The sequence below is a fragment of the Schistocerca nitens genome, chromosome 7 (assembly GCF_023898315.1).
Source record: "Schistocerca nitens isolate TAMUIC-IGC-003100 chromosome 7, iqSchNite1.1, whole genome shotgun sequence".
Lineage (NCBI taxonomy): Eukaryota > Metazoa > Arthropoda > Insecta > Orthoptera > Acrididae > Schistocerca > Schistocerca nitens.
Genome location: NC_064620.1, coordinates 337,240,927 through 337,265,227, shown reverse-complemented (window position 1 = coordinate 337,265,227; position 24,301 = coordinate 337,240,927). Strand labels below are relative to the sequence as shown.

The 24,301-nt window shown below is 38.3% G+C and overlaps 1 protein-coding gene across 1 annotated transcript in view; it reads left to right on the top strand.

The window, feature by feature from the left end:
* Window positions 1-24,031, top strand: part of LOC126195129 (probable methyltransferase TARBP1) — a 136,782-nt gene extending 112,751 nt beyond the window's left edge. Inside the window, exons 9-11 of the mRNA XM_049933625.1 lie at window positions 9,631-9,950; window positions 23,362-23,498; window positions 23,584-24,031. Of these exons, the coding sequence (XP_049789582.1) occupies window positions 9,631-9,950; window positions 23,362-23,498; window positions 23,584-23,734 (608 nt within the window). The 3' untranslated portion in view covers window positions 23,735-24,031. The remainder of the gene's footprint in view (window positions 1-9,630; window positions 9,951-23,361; window positions 23,499-23,583) is intronic.
* Window positions 24,032-24,301: the final 270 nt, after the last annotated feature.

The following is a 24,301-nucleotide window of genomic DNA, read 5'->3' as shown; positions in this document are numbered from 1 at the left end:
AACACCAAGGTTGTTATTTCTTCTCCCTGCACTTCAATTGCTATTCCAAATTTTATTTCGTTTCCTTCACTGCTTGCTCAGTATACAGATTGAACAACATTGGGGATAGGCTACAGCCCTTCCCATTCCCTTCGCAAACACTGCTTCCCTTTCATGCCCCTCAACTCTTATAGCTGCCATCTGGTTTCTGTACAAATAATAAATAGCTTGTCAGTCTCTGTATTTTAGCCATGCCACGTTTAGAATTTGAAAGAGAGTATTCCAGTTAACATTGTCAAAAGGTTTCTCTAAGTTTACGAATGCTATAAACATAGGTTTGCCTTTCCTTAATCTATCTGCTACGAGAAGTCGCAGGGTCAGTATTGCTTTGTGTGTTCCTACATTCCTCCGGAATCCAAATTGGTCTTCCCTGAGGTCGATTTCTACCAGTTTTTCCATTCATCTGTAATGGTTTTGTGTTATTATTTTGAAAGTGTGACTTATTAAACTGATAGTTCAGTAATTTTCTCACTTGTCAGCATGTGTTTTTTTTGGAATTGGGATTATTATGTTCTTCTTGAAGTCTGAGGGTATTTCGCCTGTCTCATACATCTCGCTCATCAGATAGAAGAGTTTTGTCATTGCTGGCTCTCTCAAGACTATCAGTAGCTCTAAAGGAGTGTTGTCTACTTCCAGGGCCTTGTTTTGACTTATGTCTTTCAGTGCTTTGTCAAATTCTTCACACAGTATCTTATCTCCCTTCTCACCTTCATCTACATCCTCTTCCATTTCCAAAATATTACCCTCAGGTACATCTCCCTTGTAAAGACCCTTTATATATTCCTTTTTACGTTTCTGCTTTCCCTTCTTTGTTTAGGACTGATTTTCTGTCTGAGCTCTTGATATTCATACAGCTGGTTCTCTTTACTTCAGAGGTCTCTTTAATTTTCCTGTGGGCGGCATCTATCTTACCCTAGTGATGTATGCTTTACATCCTTACATTTGTCCTCTGGTCATTCCTGCTTAGCCATTTTGCACTTTCTGTTGGTCTCATTTTTTAGATGTTTGTATTGCCTTTCACCTGCTTCATTTATTGCATTTTTGTATTTACTAATTTCATCGATTAAATTTAACATCTCTTGTGTTACCCAAGGATTTTTACTAGCCCTCATCTTTTTACCTACTTGATCCTCTGCTGCCTTCACTATTTCATCTGTCAAAGCTACCCATCCTTCTGCTACTGTATTCTTTTTGCCTGTTCTTGTCAATCGTTGCGTAATGCTCCCTCTGAAACTCTCTACAAACTATGGTTATTTCAGTTTATCCAGGTCCTATCTCCTTAAAATCCTATCTTTTTGCAGTTTCTTCAGTGTTAATCTGCTGTTCATAACTAATAAATTGTGGTCAGAGTCCACATCTGTCTTTCAGTTTAAAACCTGGTTCCAAAATCTCTGTCTTACCATTATATAATCAATCTGAAACCATGTTCCATGTATACAGCCTACTTTCATGATTCTTAAACCAAGTGTTAGATGTAATTAAGTTATGCTCTGTGCAAAATTCTGCCAGGCGGCTTCCTCTTTCATTCCTGTCCCCCAGTCAATATTCACCTACTACTTTTCTTTCTCTAACTTTTCCTGCTATTGAATTCCACTCCCCCATGACTATTAAATTTTTGTCTCACTTATCTGCCTGAATAATTTCTTTATCTCACCATATATTTCCTCAATCTCCTCCTCATCTGCAGAGCTAGTTGGCATATAAACTTGTACTACTCTGGGGGGAGTGGGTTTCGTATCTATCTTGGCTACAATAATGTGTGCACTATGCTGTTCATAGTAACTTATCCACATTCCTATTTTTTAAATTCATTATTAAACCTACTCCTGCGTTACTCCTATTTGGTGTGGTTTCAGTTGCCTAAGACTGCAGTCGTGTGTGTGAAATGCGTTTGCGTGAGTCTGTGCGTGTATGTGTGTCCATTGTTGACAAATGCGTTAACGGCTGAAAGCTGTAATTGAGAGTCTTTTTGTTGTGCATATCTGCGACTCAGCATCTCCGCTATATGGTGAGTAGCAACTATCCTTCTCATAATATTGTTACATTCCATCCTGGATTTTCCATTGTTTGACCTATTTGATTCTGTGTTTATAACCCTGTATTCACCTGACCAGAAGTCCTGTTCTTCCTGCCACCAAAATCACTCATTCCCACTATTTCCAACTTCAACCTATCCATTTCCCTTTTTAAATTTTCTAACCTACCTGCTCAATTAAGGTATCCAACATTCCACACTCCGATCTGTAGAATGCCAGTTTTGTTTCTCCTGCTAACGCCGACCTTCTGAGTAGTCCCTGCCCGGAGATCCGAATGGGGGACTATTTTATCTCTGGTATATTTTAATCGAGAGGATGCCATCATCATTTAACCATACAGTAGAGCTGTATGCCCTCTGAAAAAATTATGAATGTAGTTTCCCCTTGCTTTCAGCCGTTCGAAGTACCAGCACAGCAAGGCCGTTTTGTTTGATGTTACAAGGCCAGATCAGTCAATCATCCAGACTGTTGCCCTTGCAACTACTGAAAAGGTTGCTGTCCCTCTTCAGGAACCACAGGTTTGTCTAGTCTCTCAACAGATACCCCTCCGTTGTAGTTGCACGTATGGTACAGCTATCTGTATCGCTGAGGCACGGAGGCCTCCCCACCAATGGCAAGGTCCATGGTTCAAGGGGATGGACATCCCACTATAGCATATGCAATAAAAACATTAATGCCAACTCAGATGAATTATTCCAAATTGAGAAACAGGCATCAGGCATAATCTGCACCATCCGTAAAATAGGTTTTTCTTACAGTGACCTGTACTCAGTCTGAAGATCAGTTTGAACACAACTTTACTATATTCAGAATCATCCTGCTGGCTGTGGTATATCCGTACCTTCTTCCTGAAGTATAATAGGTTCTTATAAGGCACAGAACATCATGTCATAATGGACAACAAGCCTCTCATCACCTGGTTTGGCCCACTCGCCCTTCTGCTGCAAAAAAAGAGGCAGTTGTTACATAGATGTGAGCTCCACCTGAATAATTTTCAACATTCTGTTCATTATCATCCTTCTGCACAGCACTCCAATGCCAATTGCTTACCACGCCCTCCAATGAGCCCAAAGGTTGAATTATGTACTAAAGAGGCACACCGCTTCCAGCTAGACCAAAGTTTACAGCAGGCACTTGATTGCTTCTCCCACAGCTCAAGAGTAGTAGTTGTACCACAGCTGTTGAGCTCTAAATATTACCATAAACCACACTCTCGGCAAGTCTCATGAGCAGCACCTTTGGTAATGATTCACAAATAAAAAGGCCACATTAGCCACTACAGATCATTCTTTGTTTGCCATCAACTTCATGCGGACTCAGTTTTCTGGTATACTTTATGGACTCTGTTTATGGCTGGACTTCGCTTTGGATAATTTATATTAGTCCAGTATTCAATGTTTTGCTCCAGAACTGGACTTACTTGAATGTTCCTTATTAGATATTTATTTGGCCTATAATGACTGGTGTTCAATGCTTCATAGTGTATGTATTTATATACTCTAATCCCTAGCTATCACTGAAGAGCTAAAATAAAATGTTAATATAATTGGATAGATAAAAGAAATAACTCAGCAAGCATTGGCAAGAGAGAACCCACATGAAGGCTAAAGAAATGTGCATGATTTCGGAGCCAGTGGCTCGTTCTTCTGGCAAAAGGATTGAAGGGGTAGGAAGAGGGATGAAGCAAAAGGACTGGTGAGGTTTAGGAAATGGGGGAGAGTTTGGAAAAGTCACCCAGAACCCTGAGTCGGGGAAGGCCTATTGGATGGTGCAGTTCCCAAATCAGTCTTTCCCCCTCGTTTAGTACAGTGAGTCTCCCCTGACCCAGGGTTCTGGGTGACTTTTCCAAACTCTCCCCATTTCCAAAACTTCACGATTCTTTTTCCTTCGTCCTTCTTCCTTGCCCTTCAACCCTTCTGCCAAAAGAAGGAGCCACTGGCTTGAGAAACTTGCACACTTCTTTAACTTGCATGTATGTTTTCTCCTGCCATCACTTGGTGAGTAGATTTTTTTATCTATCCAGCTACATTATGTTTTTGAAAACTGATTATTTTCATTTAAATAAAGCTGTGTGGCACAAACACAAAACTGCTTCCCTTAAAGCAATGTAATCATAGGGATACAGAAGCTTAATAAGTGGTTACAGACCAGCATCGCGTTCATGTGGGCTGACTATGGAAAAAGGAAGAGTTGGCGGAAAGGTTGATAATGGTGAAAAACATTGTAACAAGCCTAGAACTTAGAAACAAGTGATTGTGAGTTGTTACTGAGGAATATGTCTGTTAATAATTTTAACAGTTTATAGATCCCCACTGGAAAACTTTCAGCTATTTATGAGCTTCATTGTTGAACTAACAGCCAACCAAAAAGAAACTGTTAACAGTTTGTGGAGATTTCAATATAAATTTCTTAAAAGGTTATGGCGGGGGGGGGGGGGGGGGGGGGGCAGTGTTCACAACATTATTCTTCAGTTACAATCTGATTCTATTAATGTGTATTCAAACACGTATTCTGCAAGATAGTGAGATTTCAATGTAATAATATTTTCATAATCAGTGTTCAGACTGAAAAATTAATTTTTACGGCATTGTAAGTGCACTGTCTGACCAATGTGGACAGCTTGTGCAAATGAGCAGTCTAGCCACTTAAGCTCTTAGACTTGTCCAAACAGAATTGTAGATTGTAAATTATACCAAAACACATTTTTAGTGGGTACTCTGTTAGGATTGAAATAAAATTAGGAATATGTGGAAATGGATGTTAATGTTTAATATATTTCATACTAAATTCTGGCCAATATTTAAAAGTAGCCATCCAAAATGATTTGATGGCTCAGTGGTAGTGTTTCAGATTATAGATCCAGAGGTATTGGTTTTTATCCCCAGTTAGTCGTATTATTTTTATCAGTCATTTATCACTGGAAGTGGTTGTTAATGTGAAAAATGCACAATTTTTTACGTCCATTAGGAGCATACACAGTAAAGCACTGTGGTCTTCAAACCAATATTCAGGTTGATGATAGCTTTACTTAACTTAAAAGACTGTGCACAAATTCCATTAAAAATTTCACAACTTATACAGAAGGGATTCCAATATCTAGTAAACAGGAAAGAGAAATTTATATATTTGCCCGAGTAGTAATGATCCAGTATTCCTTCCATTCTACTAATGGTGCTGCAGTGTTGTTATTGCTGTTGTTGTTGTTGTGGTCTTCAGTCTGAAGACTAGTTTGATGCTGTGCTCCACACTGCTGTATCCTATGCATGCCTCTTCATCTCTGACTAACTGCTTCAACCCACATCCATTTGAACCTGCTTACTGTACCAATCTCTTGGTCTTCCTCTGCAATTTTTACAGCCATACACTTCCCTCCGGTACCAAATTTTCAGATTTTTTGATGTCTGAGAATGAATCTTATCAATCAATCCCGTCTCTTAGCCAAGTTATGCCACAAAATTTCTTTTCTCCCCAATTCTATTAAGTACCTGCTCTTCTGCAGTTCACATTTCAGAAGTTTTTTGTCTCTACTTTTCTGAACTGTTTATTGTCCACATTTCACTTCCATACAAGGCTACACTCCAGACACATAACTTCAGAAAAGACTTCCTAACACATAAATTTATATTCGTTGTTAACCAGTTACTGTTCTTCACAAACACTTTTCTTGCCATTGCCATTGTACATTTTGTATTGTCTCTACTTCGGCCATAATATATCAGCATCATCTGCTTTAATTCAGCTACATTCCATTATCCTTTTTCTGCTTTTGTTGGTATTCATTTTATTTCCTGCATTCAAGACATTCAATTCAGCATCCCTTCTAACTCATTTGCTGTCTCTGACAGAATTACAATGTCATTGGCATACAGCAAAGTTTTTATTTCTTCTCCCTGAACTGTAATTTACCTTTCCAAATTTCTCCTTGCTTTCCTTCACAGATTGTTCAATATACAGATTGGGTAAAATTGGGGATAGGCTATAACCCTGTCTCACTCTCTTCTCAACCCCCTGCTTCCTTTTCATGCCTTTTGACTTGTATAACTGCCATGTGGTTTTTGTACTAGTTTTAAACAACCTTTCTATCCATTTATTTTACCCTTGCTGCCTTCAGAAACTTAAAGCATATCTTTCACTCAGCACTGTCAGAAGCTTTCGCCAAATCTACAAATGTTATAAACATAGATTTGGCTGTCCATAACCTATTTTCTAAGATAAGTTGTAGGACCAGTTTTTCCACTCTTCTGTAAACTACTCATGTTGGTATTTTGCAACAATTATTTATTAAACTGATAATTGGGTAATGTTCTTATCTGTCAGCATGTGCTTTATTTGTGTGAGGGTGAGTCAAATGAAAACCTTAAATCTGTAATAACAAATCAAAATTTTGCACCGTTATCCTGTAAGTGGGTAAGCGTGCTACAAACAGCATGCAGAATGGACTGTAGGTGGCAGCATAGTGCAGATGCACACATACCGTCGCAGTATCAGTATAAAGATGGCCGCCCCACTTGCGACTTGCACCAGGGAAGAACAGCATTCTATTATTCAGTTTTTGCGTAGTGAAGGTATGAAACCGTTGCGGTGCATGAGTGGTTGCACAGACTACCAAAAGAATTTTTTTCTAAAGGAATTTATGCACTTTGTAAGCACTGGAGGACTTGCATTGAGCATGGGGGAGATTATGTTGAAAAGTGATACAGCTTTGTACCACTTCTGCACGATAAATAATATTTAAAAAAATATTTAAGGTTTTCATTTGACTCACCATCGTAATTGGAGTTATGACATTCTTCTTGAAGTCTTAGGTTATTACCGTGTCTCATAATCTTGCACACCTGGTGGACTACTTTAATCATGGCTGGCTCTCCCAAGTTCTGACGGAATGTCCTCTACTCCAGGGACCAGGTTTTGACTTCTTTAATTTTCCTGAAAGTGGTGTCTATCTTTTTCCTAGTTATACATGCTTTTATAGACTTAAATTTGTCCTCTGGCCACTCCTGCTTAGCCATTTCCCACATCTGGTCAAGCTCATTTTTTAGATGTTTGTATTCCCTTTCACTTGCTGCAGTTTTATATTTTCTCCTTTGATCAATTAAATTCAATACCTCCTTGATACCGAAGGATTTCTTCTAGGCCTTGGCTCTCTACCTGTTTGATTCTCTGCTGCCTTCAATATATCACCTCTCACAGTTAATACTGTGATGGCTTAGAAAGGTGTTTGGTACCCAGCCACAAACTTTGATAATTTGCCACATAACATAAAATGTGTGTCAGGTAGCAAAGCAAATTTTAAATCTAATCTCACTTCATTTATTGTGGAGAACTTACTACATTCTATAAAAGAGTTGTTATTGAAACTCTAGATATGTGTACTTTGTTGTTAAATTTAAGTATGTTCCACTAGTAACTTTGGCAGTTTCAATGAATAATACAGTGTTTTTTTTTTTTTTTTTAATGTAAGCTGATGTGCTATTTCATAATCTCTGACTGGCTATTGAAGGACATATGGAAAGCTGACATAATTCACACTTTCTTTACAGGAATTCTATAGTGCAGTGTCCAGACACTGCACTGATGATCAGAAGCTGCATTCAATTAAGAATGAACTTGCAAATTGCAATTATGGTTCCTCATCAATTTTAGAATATTTCAAACAAATTAAAATTTGTGCCGGACTGGGATTCAAACCTGGATTTTCTGCTTGTCACGAGTGGTTGCCTTAACCACTTTGGTCACCTGAACACGCTCCCAGGAGCAGCCCACATGTCTATTTGTCCTGGTGTGTACTCTCCCTTGTGCTCGTTATCATCATTACTGCACAGGGTGAGATACAGTCTTCTCTCATCTTTGCCTTGCTACAGTATCAAGTACTGCAGTGCTGCAACACTGCACAGCAGTATTTTTTCATGCCATAACAACGCAATGACAAGACAGAACTATGTCTCACCCAGAGCAGTAATCATGGTAACATAGAGTGAGCATAAGGAAGAGTAGACACCACGATACATACAGTCTGGAACTGCGCGACCGCTACGGTCGCAGGTTTGAATCCTGCCTCGGGCGTGGATGTGTGTGATGTCTTTAGGTTAGTTAGGTTTAAGTAGTTCTAAGTTCTAGGGGACTGATGACCTTAGAAGTTAAGTCCCATAGTGCTCTGAGCCATTTGAACCACGATACATGGAAGTGTGGGCTACTCCTGGAAGCGTGTCGAGATGACCAAAATGCTTAAGGCAACTGCTCGTGACAAGTGGGAAATCCAGGTTTGAGTCCAGGTCCAGCACAAATTTTAATTTATTCTGGAATATTTTACAGTTGTTGTGGAACTGTAATTGCAATTTGCAAGTTCATTCTTTTCATAGAAAATGTGCAACTGTGCAAATGATCTACTAAGTAACTAACATAAATGTAAAATCAAGCAAAGGAAAGTCCAGGATGGAATAATGACAGTATTACGAAAAGGGTAGATTGCTACCAGATAGAGTAGAGACTGAGTTGGTGACAGGCACAATGAAATTAAATTTAAAATATAAATTTAGGCTTTCAGCCAAAAGGCCTTCTTCTGCATTAGAAACACACACACACACACACACACACACACACACACACACACACACACACCACAAACACAAGCCTCAGAGGCCAGAGACGGTGGTCATGTGCATGTGAGATATACTTCTGTGAATATGTGTGTGTGCGTGTGTGTTTTCTTATTCAGAAGAAGGCCTTTTGGCTGAAAACTTATACATATAGCAGTCTTGTGCCTGTCTGCGACTCAAGATTTCCTGAATATGTTGAGCAGCAATCTGTCCTTTTAATTTAACATAAATATAGTGTTGACCAAATTATTAAAACAGTTTTTACCATCAACAGTATTTGGTAAATTAAAATTAGCTTATATTATTATATTAAAGAACTATGCATACTTTTTTGGATCAATGCCGAAACAATTTATAAGCTTAGCCATAGATTTGGATGATCATTTCTAGAGAACTGATACCAAATGGTGAAGCCACGTGAGTGGCTCTGTTTCTACATTGCACACTTTTCATGGAGCTTGGTTTCACTCAATCAGTGGTTCCCTCACTGACCTTCATATGGGTATGCACACACCAAGTGTGACCACACAGGCATGTGGCCCTACTAAGCATATAAGGAAACACTGCACAAGATGTAGTGGAGAGTAAAGGAGGTGCATCATTCCTGGATAATGTGCGACTATGTAACTTTGTGCAAGCAGTCTCAATCCCATGAAACCCATGAGGCCATACACCCCGAACAAGTGACTATGTCATTAGGTGAGGGTGAGGTAGTGTCTTATTATCTTCCACTATTTCTACTAAGCTATTCAATGTCTGTTGACCATCATTCTTCTAGCCCACAACCAGCTAAAGACCATGCATATTGGCCACACACTCCAGTGCTCTAGCCATTTCTGTACTTCATACACAATTTATGACTTTGATATTCCCATGTATTTGTGTTTACTATGAAAATGTGAGTCTTATTCATTCAGTTACTTTACAGATGTGTTGTTACTAAATTACCAATTTTACAGATCAGCCTGAAGAAGACTGTGTCATCGAAGAAATGAATAATGTGCAGAAAAAAGTTATTCCTTGGAAGTATATGTTGCATGATGCAGATTCATTGAGTGTATTCTCAGAAACTATGCTCCAAGACAAAAAGGCTGTTGCCCAGGAGGGCCTAATAGTTATTGCATCTCTCATTGACCGTGCACCAAACTTGGGTGGGCTCTGCAGAACATGTGAAGTCTTTGGAATTGCTCAGTATGTTATTGGTAATCTGAAATACCTGGAAGACAAGCAATTCCAAAATTTAAGTGTTTCAGCTGAGAGATGGCTAAATATTATTGAAGTAAGTAGATTAATTTGTACAATATCTGAGTTCACAGTAGAATGTACCAAATCCAATTATTTATTATATAAAGACAGTCATTAGTTAACTTATCTGCAGCAAGTGTGCCTCAAACAGTGTTTTAGTTAACTAACAACAAACAGCAGACCATAGACCTTGCCATGACAGGGTGGCTTGTATGCCTCAACAATACAAGTAGCCGTACCATAGGTGGAACCACAACAGAGAGGTATCTGTTGTGTGGCCAGACACTGGTATGGTTCTTAAAGAGAGGCTGCAGCCTCTTCACTAGTTGCAGGTGCAGCAGTCTGAATGATTGACTGATGTGGTCTTGCAACATATCAGTCAGCATAGCCTTGCTGCGCTGGTACTGGGAATGGCTGAAAGCAAAGGGAAACTACAGCTCCTGAGGGCATGCAGCTCTACTGTATGGTTAAATGATAATGGTATCCTCGTAGTAAAATTTTCCGAAGATAAAATAGTCCCCCATTTGGATCTCTGGGTTGGGACTGTTTTGGAGGATGATATCGTCGGGAAACAAAAGTAGCAGTCTATAGGTCAGAGCATGGAATGTTAGATCCCTTAATTGAGCAGGTAGGCTAGAAAATTTAATAAGGGAGATGGATAGGTTGAAGTAAGTAAATGGGGTTAGTGAAGTTCGATGGCAGGATGACGAGGACTTATGGTCAGTTGAGTAAAGGGTTGTAAATACAAAAACAGATAAGGGTAATGCAGAAGTATGCCTAATAATGAATGCGGTAAGCCACTACTAACAGCATAGTGAATGCATTATTGTAGCCAAGATAAACACAAAGCCAAGACCCACTTTGTTTAAAATCGTGAAAGAAGGTTCTATACATGGAAGAGACCTGGAAACACTTTAAGGTTTCAGATTTATTCTATAATGGTAAGACAGAGATTTTGGAACCAGATTTTAAACTGTGGGGCATTTTCAGGGGCAGATGTGGACTCTGACCACAATTTATTGGTTATGAACTGTACATTAAAACTTAAGAAACTGCAAATAGGTAGAAGTTGAAAGGATCAGATGATATTGAGAGTTTCAGAGGAAGCTTTTGCCAATGATTGACTGAAATTGGAGTAAGTAACACAGTGTGTAGCTTAGAGATGAAACAGTGAGTGAATGCAGCAGAGGACATAATAGGTAACAAGCCAGTGCCATGTCTGTGAATATCACAGGAGATGTTGAATTTAATTGATGAAAGGAGAAAATATAACAGTGAAGCAGGTGAAAGAGAATACAAATGTCTAAAAACTGAGATTAACAGGAAATTCAAAATGGATAAGCAAGAATGGTTAGACGGCAAATGTAAGGATACATAAGTTTATTTAATTAGAGGAAGCTAGATAGAGCCTATAGGAAAATTAAAGAGGTTTTTGGAGAAAAGAAAAGCAGCTGTATGAATATCGAGAGCTCAGGCGAAAAACGAGTACTAAGCAAGGAAGGAAATGATGAAAGATGGAAGGAGTACATAGAGGGTCTGTACAAAGGAAATTATGTTGAAGACAGTATTGTATAAAGGGAAGAGGATGTAAATGAAGATGGGATGGGAGATACTTTACTGTGAGAAGAAAGTGTCAGAGCACTGAATGACCTAAGTCAAACAAGACCCTGTAATAGACAACACTCTTTCAGAACTAGTGATGTCCTTGGGAGAGCCAGCCATGACAAAACTATTCCACCTGGTATGCAAGATGTAGGAGACAGGCAAAATACCCTAAGACTTTAATAATTTGAATACCAAAGAAAGCAATTTCTAACAGGTGTGAATATTATCGAACTATCAGTTCAATAAATGATGATTGCAAAATACTAATATGAATTATTTACAGAAGACTGGAAAAGTTGGTAGAAGCTCACCTCAGGGAAGATCAGTTTCGATTCTGGAGAAATGTAGGTACACACACAGCAATACTTACACTACGACAAATCTGAGAAGATAAGTTAAGGAAAGGTAAACCTAAATTTATAGCTTTTGTAGATGTAGAGAAAACTTTTGACAATGTCAATTGGGATATACTATTTGAAATTCTGAAGGTAGCAGGGGTAAAATACAGGGATTGAAAAATTATTTACAACTTGTACAGAAACAACATGGCAACTAGAAGAGTTGAGTGGCATGAAAGGGAAGCAGTGGTTGAGAAAGGATTGATATAGCCTATCACCAGTGTTGTTCAATTTGTAAACTGAGGTAGCAGTAAAGGAAACTAAAGAAAAGTTTGGAGAAGGGATTAAAGTCCAGGGAGAAGAAATAAAAACTTTGGCGTTTACCACTGACATTGTCATTCTATCAGATACAGCAAAGGACATGGAAGAGCAGTTGAACAGAATGGACAATGTCTTGAATGAATAATACAAGATGGACATCAAAAAATGCAAAACAAGGATAATAGAATGTAGTTGAGTTAAATCAGGTGATGCTTAGGGAATTAGATTAGAAAATGAGACACAGGAGGTAGTATATGAGTGTTCCTATTTTGGCAGTAAACAACTGATGATGGTCAAAGCAGAGATGATGTAAAATGTATACTGGCAATGGCAAGAGAAGTATTTGTATTGAAGAGAAATTTGTTGACATCAAATATAAATTTATGTATTAGGAAGTCTTTTTCTGAAGGCGCTTGTCTGGAGTACAGCCTTGATTGGATGTTAAATGTGGATGATAAACAGTGTAGACAAGAAGAGATTAGAAAATTTTGAGCTGTGGACTGCATAAGAATGCTGAAGATTAGATAGGTAGATCATGTAGCCAAAGCGAATGTGCTTAATAGAATTGGGGAGAAAAGAAATTTGTGGCGTAACTTAACTAAAGGAAGAGATCAGTTGGGTAGGACACATTCTGTGACATAAAGGGAGCATTGAAGGGAAATATGGAAATTAAAAACTGTTGAGGGAGACAAAGAGATGAATGCACAAAGCAGGTTCCAAAGGATGCATGTTGCAGTAGTTATTTGGAGATGAAGAGGCTTAAACAGGGTTGAGAAGCAGAGAGAGCTGCAACAAACCAGTCTTTGGACTGAAGACCACAACAACAAACAAGAATTCGATAACCATTTTGGATCATAGAACTTGATCTGAAAATATAGAATTTATCTAACGTGACTAAAATTTTACCATTGAACATTATGTGAGTATATACTACAATCTGACAAACCAGGCATTGCGATTTTTGTAAACACTTCCAGGGCAGCATCTCTTCATAGCTCTGTTGATGGCAATTGTTTTCACCTGTAGCTGTTTGCACTTTGCAGTTGGAGGCTGTCAAAAGCACAGCAAGGTGTCAGGGATTTTCTTAAGTGGACTCGACTGTAGGAGTGTCTTAGTAGTAAAGGGGCATCTTATCTCTTGAAATGTGTGTCATAGAATGATGTATTTGTCTAGATGTAGGTGGATACGATCTACAAAATGTGTCATCAATCATCAATAGAGGTAGTAGCAAAAAAAGTAATAAATTAAAATGTCATGCAAAATGCGGCAGATTTTCGTAGATCTCAGTGTTTATGATGTTATATCTCCTTAACTACATGTGGTACTATGAAATAAATTTGAGGTGTATTTCACTGCATGTGTGGATACTGTGTGTGAAATTTACTGTGAATAGAGTTAGTAGCACAGAAGTAATGAATTTAAACATCATAAATGATGTGGCAGTTTTTCACGCATTTCAGTGTGTGCGAATGTTTTTTGTCAGTTTGTTCTGAGGAAGGACATTGCCTGAAAGCTTAATAATAGTTTCATTCTTCTTTCTGTGCTTGTTAATACCTTTGTTGTATGGTGAGCTGTTACCTTTAATCAAACAATTATTGTATTCTACCCAGTACTCTCCAGTGTTTATTATTGACAACTTTCTTTAGTGACGTGAAAGATTTAATGATACCAGTCAGAGAACAAGTATTACTTTATGATGTATGCATTTTATTACTAGATAAAACATGTCACTATCTGTTGCAACTATCACATCATCATCACCATCAACAAGTGGCCACTTAGAATGCATGTCCATGAGTTCATCAATGTGACATTCTGCAGGTTGTTACTGGTGTATTCCCCCAGGTATGCATGGAGTGTTTATTTGGGTTGAGGATGGAGAATTGGTGTCTATTTAAAACTTAATTTTGACTTTTATGCTCTGCTTTTTCACTTATCACGTGCTCCCTGGTGGGAACTTTGATACACTTACTTTAGTTTTGCATGTTTATTTGTTGCTCTGTGTAATTTGGTTCATGAGTATGGTTCTTCACCTTATTGAAGTGAAACAACAAATATGGTACACTTTCCCTTGAATGTGTTTATGAATCTATGAAGCACATAACCAGACATTAAAAGTAAGTGGTGTGTGTGTGTGTGTGTGTGTGTGTGTGTGTGTGTGTGTGTGTGTGTGTGTGTGTTTGTTTGTTTGGGGGGGGGGGGGGGGCGTTGTACCTTACCAAGGAGTATGTGGACTTGAAAACCAGTATGCATTAGCACCAGTAAGTTAGTGAGAAATGACAAAACACTGAAAGAAAATCATAGTCACTATATAATTTTTTACAAGCTTAACCCTTTTACCACCACATTTTGTTATTTCACTAAGTATCACTGGGGTCATAAAGACCCCAATTAATTTACACAGGTTATATTGTCTGTGTTTCATTTCCTTTAATGAACTGACATAAAAACATAATTACTGAATTGAAAACAGAAAAACTATGTGTATAAACACATGTTATATTCATACTTTACCAGAAACGTTCTTACATTTAATATTAAGAAACCCTTCTCATAGCGAGTAGTGTCCACATTTTCCTCTCCCTTTCCCCTTTACACTTGTGCTGAAGAAGAAAAGAAACCTCACTGTCAAATTTTGGTTTTCTGTACTAGAGCTGTTTTCAGTCCAAGAACAAATTCTTTCCTTTTGAAGTGGTTTTCTTTCTTCCAGTCAGGATTTAAGTCCAGCCAAATTATGAAATTACTGAGGGCGCTAATATACAAAACATCATCAAAAATAACTGTGGCCCATCTTTTTGTCATACATTTTGCAGTGTAGGTATTGACTAATTTGCCCATTGTGTCTACACTTGACTTAGTTGCATTATAGTCTAGATGTCGTAGAAGGTTTTTTTGTTTCAGTTTCATTATTTCATCTGTGAAATACATGGTACTCTATATTGTCACTATCTTCCCCGTTTTTGGGGAATGAATGAAGCTGCAGTTCTTGCTCTTGCTACGGCTTGTTCTGCACGCAGAAAAATCATTCATAAATAAGTCAAATGCTGACTCCACAGTATTTACATTCCTTACATTATGCCACAATGGACATAGAGCAGTCTTCAAGATGTTTCATGCTGGCTTCCTAGCATTTTTTTCCCCACATTTATTTTCCATTTCTAGCTAAGTAATCAACAGGATTACTATCTCACACATTTACTTACATATTATTGTTGTTGTTGTTGTTACTACTGTTGTAAATGGATAGATGAAATATACTTACTTAAAAATATTCTGATTTGAGATGTTGACAATTTCGAGGAACAATAGTTTCATCATCAAAATCTTCAGCTTATTTACTGCCTTCAGAAATCAATCTCTCCATTGCCATTAGATGATATTTCACTTAATTCCTGTTCTTCATTCAGAACTGCTTGTATTTTAAACTACTGAAACATTTTCCACTCATAATGTAATTCTATGACACATTGAGTCAAAACACTAATGACTGAGGCAATACAAAGCAATGGCTGAGGTAAGAAACACTAACAATGGGTACAAAAATAAGTAGGAAATATTATTTTCAAATTTCATATTTTCAGACTCCAGTGGTGCTCAGTGCAAAACCACAAATGAATTTTAATGAGTTGTAAATATAAAACTGAAAAAAAAACATCATTGGATACAATTGACAAAGAGAGAGAAAGAAAGTCAAATATTTTAAAATAACGATTTTAAAAACAAGGGAGATGTATATTTCAGATGTCCTTATGGGTCATATTGACCTCAACAGTATTATTAGGAAGATGAAGTTGCAGTAGATTGTAATTCTTCATCCCTATCTGTTAATGGGAGATAGAACGAAAAAGAATTTTTTTTTTCACATTTTCGGATTTTTATTTCATTGACGGATATATTTTCATCATTTAGAGCTACCCTTACTTAATAAATATTCAAACACGCGCTGAGAATATACTTAAACTGTTTATTACTTGGTATTACAGAAAAAGAAGCACAGTTGCTATAGGTAACTTGTGAACAAAAACAATAACTAAGGAACAGAATAACATAAAAACAAAAGTTGTAACTCCAGGGAGTAGGCAAGAACATTATTTAGTGCTCCAAGTGGCGGATTTGAACTTGTTGGTTTACACCATTCAGTTGTTGCTGTGCAATCACTGAATTCTGTATCTACGGATGGCGCGAACGGAACTAACATGTGCGGACACAGCAGTTGATGTAAGAAGCGGTCGCTACAGGAGCCCTCTTGGTGAAAGCGGAGCGTGGTGCATCTTCTCTGAACCTGGCCAGGAAGCGGACATGTCATCCAGAGCGGGTGGTGCGTGTAGGTTCTGCATCAAACTGTTGTGGCGGCGGTGCTGGAAGTAGAGGTGTTGCGTCTGTCAGATGTTGAGCTCTTGACCATAAGAAGGGTGATGCCTCCTTGAAAATGTAAGCTGGCTTCACTCATCTAAGAGACGCAGTGGCCTGTTTGCCACTTACTATGATGACCATTGTGTGTGTGTGTGTGTGTGTGTGTGTGTGTGTGTGTGTGTGTGTCTGCGCAGTACGCTATGGCGTCCAGTATACGGTGGCTGCAGTGGTGGCTTGGAGCAGTCTGTACGTAACATATTGTGCGAACAGCTTTCGAGGTTGTTATGCACAAAAATTGTTGGACAACCATGCCTGGAGGCCTTTGTGGGTTTGATTTGGCTTTCATGTTCCCGTAACTTGCAAAGGAACTCTGGTTGGTCATCCGTTTCTAACAGTAGGCCTGTGTCAGCAAACTCCCCAGGTAGGCACAGAGTCTCGCCATAAACCAATTCAGCTGCCGAGGACTCTATATTGGTTTGTATGTGGCTCGTAGACCCAGCGCAGGACTATGGGTAGTGCAGACATCCAAGATGTCCCATGGCACATTAGCGCAGCCTTCAGCGTTTGATGCCAACGTTCAAGCATGCCATTGCTGGTCGGAATGATAACTTGTCATTTTGTGATGGACATAGCCACCAAACTTCGCCAACTGTGTGAACTGTGTTGGCCTCTGTCGGTGGTGATCTCGCCAGCCAGGTTGATGTGAAAGCATTGGCTAGTGTTTCTGCGGAGATGTTGTCCTTAGGTACTGCTTCAGGCCATCGCGTATATCTGTCAATCAATGTGAATATGAAATGCTGGCCATCCGATGGAGGAAGTGGTCCTACCACATCAAGATGAACATAGGCTAAGTGTGAAGAAGTGTCCGGGAACTCTCCTATTGGGGAATGAATGTGGCGAGTGATTTTGCAAAGTCGGCAATGCTGGCAAGTTCTCGTCCATTCGCAGCAGTCTCTTTCTATCCCTGGCCACATGAACCTTTGAGACACTAGCTTGAATGTCGACCGGACTCCTGGGTGGCAAAGATTATATAAGGATTCGAACACCGGCCTGTAAAATGCAACGGGAACAAAAGGGTGTGATCTGTCATGTGACACTTCACAATACAATTTCATATTCACACCAGGAATGTCGGCTTGCTGTAACTTGAGTTCTGCAGTGTTGTCAAGCCATATGGTGTGTAGCTTGGTATATTCTTGTTGTGCCCTGGCAAGTGCCATCATGTCCACAGGCTGTGAGACACTAGCCACAGTCTGCAACCACATTAGCGATGCCTGACATATGGTGGATGTCTGTACTAAACTGGCTAATAAATTCAAGTTGGCTGTACTGCCATGGAGAGCAAGTATTGCTGTTTTTCTTGAAGGCATATGTTAAGGCTTGTGGTCAGTGTACATCACAAACTCTCGTGCCTCCACCTGTGGTCAAAAGTACTTGATTGCTTGATATATGGCTAAAAGTTCCCTATCATATGTGCTCCATCATATGTGCAGGTGACAGCTTGTGCGATAAATAAGCCAGCGGCTGCCAGTCATCATCCACCCAATGTTGGAGGGCTCCACCAATGGCTGTTGCATCCACCACTAATGCCAGCGGGGCTTCAAGCTTGGGGTGCGCCAACAGTGCTGCTTGTGCTACGCTCTTTTTGGTTGCTTCAAAAGCTGCATTTATCTCCACGGTCCACTGTACTATAGGACTGCTCTTAACCTTGGGACCAGCCAGTGCTGCGTTCAACTGCGCCTGTTGTTCAGCAGAGCGTGGTAAACGACGGCTGTAAAAATTGAACATTCCTAAGTACCTGCATAGCTCTTTTATTGTAGATGGCTTGGGTAATTGCAATATGGCTTCAACCTTCTCAGTGAGTGGTAATAAGCCTGATGTAGATATTCAGTGACCCAGGAAATCGACTTGATGACCAAACACACATTTAGCTGTGTTTAACACCCCGCTGTACTTCTCTCTGAATCCTTCTCTTGAATGGATGGACAAGGTTTGCATTGATAAAGCAGAGTACACAGCACAGTTGGCCACTTTTCTTCTTTCTGGACTCCTTGGTTGGCCACTGAGGAGTCCAGAAAGAAGAAAAAACTTGGAAAAAGATAAAGAGGATGATATACAGTACGGCGCAGGGTGCTTCTGAGTGACTAAAAATAAAAAAAACTAAGCATATATTAAGTGAGTTACAGTCTTTTTTGAAACTTTAGAAGCCGTTCCTGAAAATTTACATTTTCTGTTGCATTTTTCCCTAAATCTCAGAAACCACTTCGAGTAGAGTATTTACATTTTCAGGGAATAATAACATACATATCCTGAGTCTACTGAACTAAAAGAAGAACATAATGTTTTATTTAATTAAAATTATTTAGGATAGCATACAAAAAAGTACACATAATTTTAATCATATAATTAAAAAATTGTATTTCCGAAGGCAGTGGCTGAAATGCAGTTATTGTTGTTCAGTAGACTCAGAACAAACAGTTTAATGTCCTGTAAAAGTTTTATGTCAGTGGCTACAGTGGTTCCTGAAATACAGGGAAGCCAAGTCACTAAATTTAACATTGTCGGGATAGGATGTTCCAACTCCTCTTAACAGCAAATGCTCCATAAATACCAGAAACATGCCACAGAAAAACACCTCACTAATGACACACAATTTTGATTAGGCTTCTTATCTGTTCAGAATGACCACCAGTAGTGACACATTTAACCTTTTAATAAAATGCATTTGAGATTTATTTAGTTACACGTCAAAGTTCCATAGGACCAAATTGAGGAGCAAATCTCCAAGGTCATGGAACATGTCAGTACATGAAACTGCAACATAAAAGTAATAACAGATAAAATAAAATGTTTATGAACCTGAAAAAAGTCGAACCTGAAAAAAGTCAATCCATAAGTTTAAGTAAACACAATCAACAATACAACAAGAATCAGCTTAATTTTTCAAGGAACTCCTCCACAGAATAGAAGGAGTGACCCATCAGGAAACTCTTCAGTTTCGATTTGAAAGCGTGTGGATTACTGCTAAGATTTTTGAATTCTAGTGGTAGTTTATTGAAAATGGATGCAACAGAATTAAGGAAGTCCGATCCAGATGCAGGTTTGATTTCTGCCGAGTATTAACAGAGCAAAAGCTGCTTATTCTTGGGAATAAGCTAATATTATTAAGAAGAAATGACAGTAAGGAATATACATATTGAGAGGCCAGTGTCAAAGCACCCAAGCTTGTGAACAGGGGTCGACAAGAGGTTCGTGAACTTACACCACTTATTGCCCGAACCACCCATTTCCAAGCCAAAAATATCCTTTTAGAACGGGAAGAGTTAACCCAAAATGTAATACCATACTACATAAGCGAATGAAAATAAGCAAAGTAGATTAATTTTCGTGTTGAATGATCACTCACTTCAGGTACCGTTCGAATAGTAAAAATGGCAGCATTACATCTTTGAACAAGATCCTGAATGTGGGCTTTCCACAATACTTTACTATCTATCTGAACACCTAGAAATTTGAACTGTTCAGTTTCACTAATCATATGCCCATTCTGTAAAATTAAAACGTCAGGTTTTGTTGAATTGTGTGTTAGAAACTGTAAAAACTGAGTCTTACTGCGATTTAGCATTAGTTTATTTTCTACAAGCCAAGAACTTATGTCATGAATTGCACTATTTGAAGCCGAGCCAGTGTTGCACACAACATCCTTTACTACCAAGCTAGTGTCATCAGCAAAAGAGAAATATTTTAGTGTTACCTGTAATACTAGAGGGCATATCACTTACATAAATAAGTTATAGGAGTGGCTCCAACACTGATCCCTGGGGCACCCCCCACTTGACCGTCTTCCACTAAGACCCCATAACACAGCCATTCTCAACATTGTGAATAATAACCTTTTACTGTCTGTTGCTAAAGTAAGAAGTGAACCGATTACGAGCTACTCCCCTTATTCCGTAATGGTCCAACTTCTGGAGCAATATTTTGTGATCAACACAATCAAACGCCTTAGTTAAATCAAAAAATAAGCTTAGCATTCAAAACCTTTTGTTTAACCCATCCAGTAGCTCACAGTGAAAAGAGAATATAGCATTTTCAGTTGTTAAATGACTTCTAAAGCCGAACCGTACATGTGATAGCAAATTATGTGATATAAAATTATCAATTATCCTTACATACACAGCCTTTTCAGTAATGTTAGCAAACACTGGTGGCATAGAAATAGGTCTAAAATTGTCTACATTATCCCTTTCTCTCTTTTTATAAAGCGGCTTTACTACTGAGTACTTTAATCATTCAGTAAACTGACCATTCCTAAAGGAAAAAATTACAAATATGGCTAAATACAGGGCTGACATGTGCAGCACAGTACTTTAATATTCTGCTAGGCACTCCATCATACCCATGAGAGTCCTTAGTTTTCAGTGATTTAATTATTAACTCAATCTACCCCTTGTCTGTATCACAGAGGAGTATTTCAGACATCAATCTCAGAAAGGCATTTGCCGAGAGAGTTATATGATTCCCTGTAGAAACCAAATGTTTATTTAATTCACCAGCAATGCTCAGAAAATGATTGTTAAACACTGTACATATATCTGATTTATGAGTAACATAAATATTTTTACAACCAACTGACTATATCTTCGACCTTGTGCTGCTGATCAGACACTACCTTCACAACTTACCGTATGGTTTTAATTTTATCCTGTGAACAACAACAACATTTGCACACCACATACTCTTTGCCTTCCTAGTAACATTTTTAACATGTAAATTCCTGTGTTTACATGGTGCTCAAACAGAATCTAAATTATGTTAACAGATAAGGTCCATTGACTTTGTTCTTTTTAGTAAAAAAGGGTAGCTTCTTTCCACTTTTTCTATAATAATTTGGTAATTCACAACTAGTATCTACTGCAGGATCACAAAATCACTTGAGGATGGCATAGAAGGCAGAAACTAATTGTGTACTTATAAATTATTACAGGCAAATTGGGGTACCTGCTACACAGAGAATTTCTTTCCCTGACATTCTGGTGAATCACAGTATGCTTATTCATACAATTTCTTTGGCATGTGACATTTCAGTTTTACGGCTCTCATTTAAAGTAGTGCTTACACAAATTTTCACTGCATCTGCTTACTGTTTAAGTGTCTAATTTACCCCTGACAAAAGCAAAAGGTTTCTTCCTATGTCATGGCATTGTTTTGCGATGCATTATGAGATGCTCATTTGGATTCTCATCTGTTTGTATTGTAGTTGTGAGTCTTTCTCATGCTTAGGGGCAAGTATAGCGTCTATTTCTAAGATACAATATGTAGGAACTATATGTGAAGTGTCTATCCTTCACCTTTATGATGGCTTGAACTCTGCCTAGACACTTTCAATTAAGTTTTTTATTGTCTGTGGAGGAATGGCAGCCCATTCTTCTCAAGAGCCAAAACCAGAGAAGGTAGCATGTTGGTTGCTGGGCTGTGGAGCAGTCAATGTTTCAATTCATCCCTATGGTATCCCATTGGGTTAAGGTTGGGACTCGGGTCAGGCCAGTCCATTTCAGGAATGTTGTGCCCAAACCATTGCCTCACAGATGCTGCTGTACGACAGGATGCATTATCATCCAGATACAATCATCATCTCTAGATTCCTCTACTGTACTCAGTATACAGCATTGTAAAATATGTTCATATCCTTCTACATTTATCACTTTTGTAACTGCTATAAGGTGACCACATTCCAAATATGAATAACACCTGCATACTGTAACACCAGCTCCTCTGTACATTGCTGTTGTCACCACACCTGATGGCAGGTAATGTTCTCCAGGCATTCGCCAAACCCAAACGTTTCCATAGGATTGCACAGTGTATGTATGAGTCGTCACTCCACAGTGTATGTACGATTCATCGCCCCAAATCACTTGTTTCCAGTCATTCACTTTCTAGTGCCGTTGCTTTTTACACCAAATGAAGCGTCGCTTAGCATTACCTACAGAAAAATGTGGCTTTTGAGTAGCGGCTCACCATTGTTCCCCTTTATTTTTAACTCCCTACACATAGTCACTCTACTAGGTCGACTGCTTGTAGCACTTTGGAACTCAAGAGTGCTTTCTACCACTGATTTCATGTGATTATTTTACCACCACACTCAACAGTGCTCGAAGGTCCCTAAGTTTCTGAGGTCTGCCTATAGCCTTGGTTTAGCTGTGGTTTTTCCTTTGCATCCCCATTTCACAATCAGATCACCAACAGTTTACTTGGGCAGTTTTAGAAGTGAAATGCTCCTGATGGATTTGTTACTACGATGAAATCTAATGTCTAGTCCATGTCATAATCATTGAGCTCTCCTCACAGATCTATTCTGCTATAACTGTTTGTCTACTGACAACACATTATTCCCAGCCTCCTTTTAAACTGGCGAGTCTGCCTCTCATAACATCTAGTGGTCAGTTCTGCATTACGTAGAGGTGGCTGGATTGTGTACAATTGGAAGTTGTAATATGTTTGTCTTTTAATTTCGCTACACTTTTGGTAGTAGTTCTTTTCTGTGTGTGGTTTATCTAATCCAAAACAAATTATTCAACACTTAAAATGGCTAACTGTGATTCACTGTAAGGGGAAAAGAATCAATAGAATGAAAAAAATCCACATCATTTATCACTTTTCATATAAATGTATTGAGTATTTAACATTTTTAAAAATAAATCCTATAATAAGAATTTTTTGGACTGCAGATTCAGTGAATTTTTATGTCATCCGCTTTCATATATGCATACATGTTTGGTTATTAAATTCTTGTCATCAAATATTTTGCTTTCTTTTGTGATTTAGGTTAAATCAGTTCTACTGCCACACTATTTGTTGGAGATGAAGAGACATGGTTATATTGTTATAGGAGCAGAGCAAACCTCCAATAGTGTTAAGCTCAATGAGTACAACTTTCCAAAGAAGTCTCTTGTGTTGTTGGGGTATGTGCAATATATGTCATCCATTTCCAATGTTTATATCAGTTATTTACATTCTTATTGGTTCACATTTTTTTCTCCTATTTAGCAATGAGAAAGAAGGCATTCCCGCTAATCTGCTCCCTATAATGGACACGTGTGTTGAAATTCCCCAACTGGGTGTGATCCGCTCACTTAATGTGCATGTTACAGGAGCCATGTTTATATGGGAGTATTCAAGACAGTGGAGTCTAAGATAACAGTGGTATGGGCCATTTCCCACTAATGAACATTGTACATAATATTGTAAATAAAAATTGTGCCTTCGTTTGTACTTGATGTTTCATTATAACTGCATATCTGAAGATAAGCCAGATGACCTGCGAAAATTATTTTTACATGATTCATTCTCCCAGAGATTCCATTCAATTCAGCATTGTCACCACTTATTAAAGGAACTTATTGTAAGAAACTGAACTACAGAAACATTTATTGTGTAATACATAAATATAATTACTCAGTTTTTAGTATTTCAGCACAGCGGGCAAGAATTGCTAACTTATTGTCACACAGTCTAAAACTTGTTTCAAACAACATATTTTTCATCAAAGATCTAATAACATATAAATTCAGATTGTGTTCTATTGTGAAACCATTTCAGAGATTACAGTAATTCTGCAATATTTATTTATTTATTTATTTATTTATTTATTATTATTATTATTATTATTATTATTATTATTTTTTTTTTTTTAAGTTGAGTGTTACATAAACTGCCTGGAAATTACAAATAGTGATAACCTGGAAGTTAAAAGAAATGTTGGATT